The 3,602-nt window shown below is 50.9% G+C and overlaps 1 protein-coding gene across 1 annotated transcript in view; it reads right to left on the bottom strand.

Annotated features, from left to right (window-relative positions):
* FCER1G (Fc fragment of IgE receptor Ig) overlaps positions 1–3,602 on the bottom strand; it is a 26,502-nt gene that overhangs the window by 7,013 nt on the left and 15,887 nt on the right. Inside the window, exons 2-3 of the mRNA XM_006038193.3 lie at positions 3,078–3,169; positions 1,954–2,001 (exon numbers count right to left, since the gene is read on the bottom strand). Of these exons, the coding sequence (XP_006038255.1) occupies positions 1,954–2,001; positions 3,078–3,169 (140 nt within the window). The remainder of the gene's footprint in view (positions 1–1,953; positions 2,002–3,077; positions 3,170–3,602) is intronic.

Raw genomic sequence — 3,602 nt, 5'->3', positions numbered from 1 at the left:
GGAAAGAGTCTGCTGGAGCTCTTTGAGGGTGTCAACAAGCACATGGACAAGGGGGAATCCAGTTGGCATAATACAGCTGGACTCCCAAAAAGCATGTGACAAGATGCCTCACCAAAGCCTTTAAAAAAAACCGCATTGCCACGGGGCTGGAGAGAAGATTTTGTGGGCTGAGAGCTTGTTAAAAGATAAGAAGCAAAGGTAAAACTAAATGGCCACTTTCCAGGGTGGAGGGAGGCCACGTGGGGTCCTGCAGGGATCTGCGCTGGGCCCTATATTGTTCAACATTTTCATCAATGACCTGGAAATGGGGGTGCACAGTGAAATCTCCAAGTTTGCAGATCCTACCAAATTATTCCAGATAGTCAAGTCCCAAGCTGCTGGAGAGAAGCTGCAGAAAGATCTCAGCAAGCTAAGTGCGAGGGCAAAAAAAATGACTGATAAACTTCAGTGTCCACAAGTGTAAGGCAATGTACCTGGGGGAAAATAACTTCAGCTATACGTACACAGCGCTGGGCTCTGAACTAGCTGTCACGGCTCAGGAAAGAGAGCGTGGAGTCACTATAGACAGTTCTATAAAACATCAGCTCCATGTGCAGCGGTGACCAAAAAGCAATAAAACATTGAGCGTCGTTAAGAATGGAACTGAAAACGTAATGGAGAACACAATCCTGCCATTATCTGAATCCATGGTGAGCCCACATCTTGAATAGTGTGTGCAGTTCTGGTCCCCACTTCTCCAAAAGGATGTAAAAGAAACAGAAAAAGCACAGAGAAGGGCAACCAAAATGATCAGAGGCCTGAAGCATTCACCTCACCAGGAGAAACTGAAAAGAAAGTAAACTCCTCAGTTTGGAAAGGAGAAGGCTGAGGGGGGATGTGAGAGTTATAAAATAAAGGAGGGTGTGGACCAAGTGAACAGGGAAGTGTTGGGTTGTTCACCAAGTCCCAGAATACTAGAACTAGGGAAACCTGCTGAAATTAGTAGGTGACAAATTTAAAACTAACCAAAGGAAGTACTTTTTTTAACAACACATGGTTAATCTGTAGAATTCATTGCCACAGGAGATGGAAGAGGTAGACTGCACAGCCAGGTTCAAAAAGGGACTGACAAACTCACGGCTGATAGATCTAGTAATGGCTGTGGAACAGAACAGCTGGAGATGGCTCCTCTGGCATCTCTAACCCAATAAATGGTGAATGCCAGAAAAAGTACTGAATAGGAGACAGATTACTCTAGAGATGTCCAGTTCAGTGCTCTGCCTCTATAGCATCCACTTCTCCCACTGTCAGGGACACGGTACTAGGCTAGACAGACAGCTAGTCTAACCCAGCACGGCACTGCTGATGTCCTTATGTATGGAGAACTTGCAGTCCAAGAACGGGGATGTCTTGGGCAGATGGAGACCATGTGCCACAATGCAGCTCACTGGCCCATGGGATGGAAATGAGGGGTTGCAGGATGCTCAGGAGCTTCTATTTCAGGCTCCAGTCCAGTTTCCTCTGGTTAGCAATGGAGAAGCTGGTCCTACTGAGTCAGTGGCTACAGCAAGGGCAAGACCGTGAGTCACAGCATGGCTTTGAAGGCTTAATCTACCCCAGCTTTTCTCCTGCCTTTTTAGGTAGATGTCTTTAATGCTGGAGAAAGGTGTCAGTCTGTTTGAATCCTGGGTCAGATGGACAGAAGCCCTCTGATGAGGGCACAGAGCCCAAAGGCCATGCAGATAGGAGGGACAGCACAATTGAAAACAGGAACTGGAACTGGAGTGAAGGCCAAACTTGCAAGAGAAAGGAACTGACAGACATAAACATCCCCCTCCCCCCCCCAGCTCTGCGGCATGACTCCAGACAAACAGCAGATCTCGGCTCTGCTGGACCAGCGGGCAATGAAGAGTCTATGATTTTTGTGGCCTATTCATGGCACAAAATAGGTGGTAGGAAGGAACAGGGACCTACCTCATAGACTGCGCTGGGATCCACTTTTGGCAACTTTCGAACCTGCATCTGAAGAGGGAAAAGAAAAGCATAAATTAAAGAAAAAAGAGCCTGGAAACATTGTAGGGGCCAGATTCTCTGCTGAGCCCAGCACAGAGGAGAGGAGACATTAGGTAACAGCTCCTCTGCCCAGCCCTGGGACAGGTTACAGTGGCCTTCGGGCTGCACTGATCTTGCAAGGATAGAAACTAGCTTCCTACAAGGTGTGTGCTAGATCCCTCCGTACTGAGTATGGACCCCTCTCTGCTGATATATCTGCCCCTTGATTAGGCAGTGGGCTAGATGACCTCCGGATGTCCCTTTCAGCCTGACTTCCCTTTGATTCTATCCGAGCCCCTCGTGCTCTTTAAGGTGCTTATCTAAGCACACGCCCTGTGCAAGTGGTTAGAGCCATTGTCCCCATTGTACAATGGGAAACTGCGGCACAGACTGGGTCATGTCTACACTGCATGCTTGCTGTGCCTGGCAGCAGTGCTGGCTAGCCACAGAGATGCAAATACCTTCTGCCCCAGGTGGGAGCCTGTGCAAAGCAGCACCATGGCTGAAAGACACCCCAGGGGATAAGAGACATGCAGCGGGTTAACGTAGCCTAGGGTTGTCCTGGGAGTTTGTGGCACAATGAGGAACTGAGTCCAGGTCTCCTTGGTTAGTGCCCTAACCACTGGACTGCTCTCTCCTTCCTGTTAGCAGAAGGAGTGGTACCTCTGGGGGCCGCCGGAGTGCATCATACCCCAGGCAATGCTGGCTGGCAGCAGCAGGAGCTATGCCAGCTTCTCCCATGTGGCTCTGCTAACATCCCCCTGCAGCCCCACTGCTGCTCTCCACCTGGGCTCTCCGACACCTCTCTGCCGGGTCATGGCACCAGTCCCTTGGTACCGGACTCCTGGTCCCTCCCAAGCCACTAATCGCTACTGAGACTCCTCATCCCTCCTAATCACTACTGAAATGGAGCCTTGAAACCTCCTTGTGACTGCTCATCCCCATGAGGATCTGAACAGGGTCACTGACACAGCCCCCCCCCGCACCGCCTCCATCACCAGCTGCCTGTCAGGAGTTGCTGGCAGAGGGATCAAGTAGAGCCTCACCTTCAGGCGGCAGTACAGGATGGTGAGAACAATGCCATAGAGGAACAGGACCGCGTCCAGGACATAGCACAGCTCAGGCTCCACCAGCGCCTCTGCGGGGAGAAATGCCATGTTCAGGCCTCTCCTTAGGAAGCAAGGGTTCATATCTACAGCACTGGGTAAGGGAACAAGTGGGGGCTCCATGGGCATTCAGTGGAGGTAAGCGGAGGAGTGGTAAGGGGAAAGGAGCTGGCTTATGGAGGGCAGCAGGAAGGGGCTGGAGGTTGGGTTTTAGTGGAACGCCTCCCATATCAACCTCAGGACCCACCTGGATTACCGTTCTCATTAGCAATGGTGGCAGACAGCAGGGGAGCACTGCTGAAATGCATTGAAGGTGTACCATGGGGAGGGGCTGGCAGTGGGGGGAAGATTAGGACAACGCTCCAGTGACCACAACGAGATGGGATTAAATATGACAAAGAGCAAGGCATCCTAACAGCATTCTGCTGTACCCTAGGGCTCAGCAGGGAAGAGATGAGGAAGAGC

This window comes from Alligator sinensis, unplaced genomic scaffold (genome assembly GCF_000455745.1).
Source record: "Alligator sinensis unplaced genomic scaffold, ASM45574v1 scaffold1361_1, whole genome shotgun sequence".
NCBI classification, from domain to species: domain Eukaryota; kingdom Metazoa; phylum Chordata; order Crocodylia; family Alligatoridae; genus Alligator; species Alligator sinensis.
Note: the sequence above shows the minus strand (reverse complement) of the source record. Positions and strands in the feature narration are given on the sequence as shown.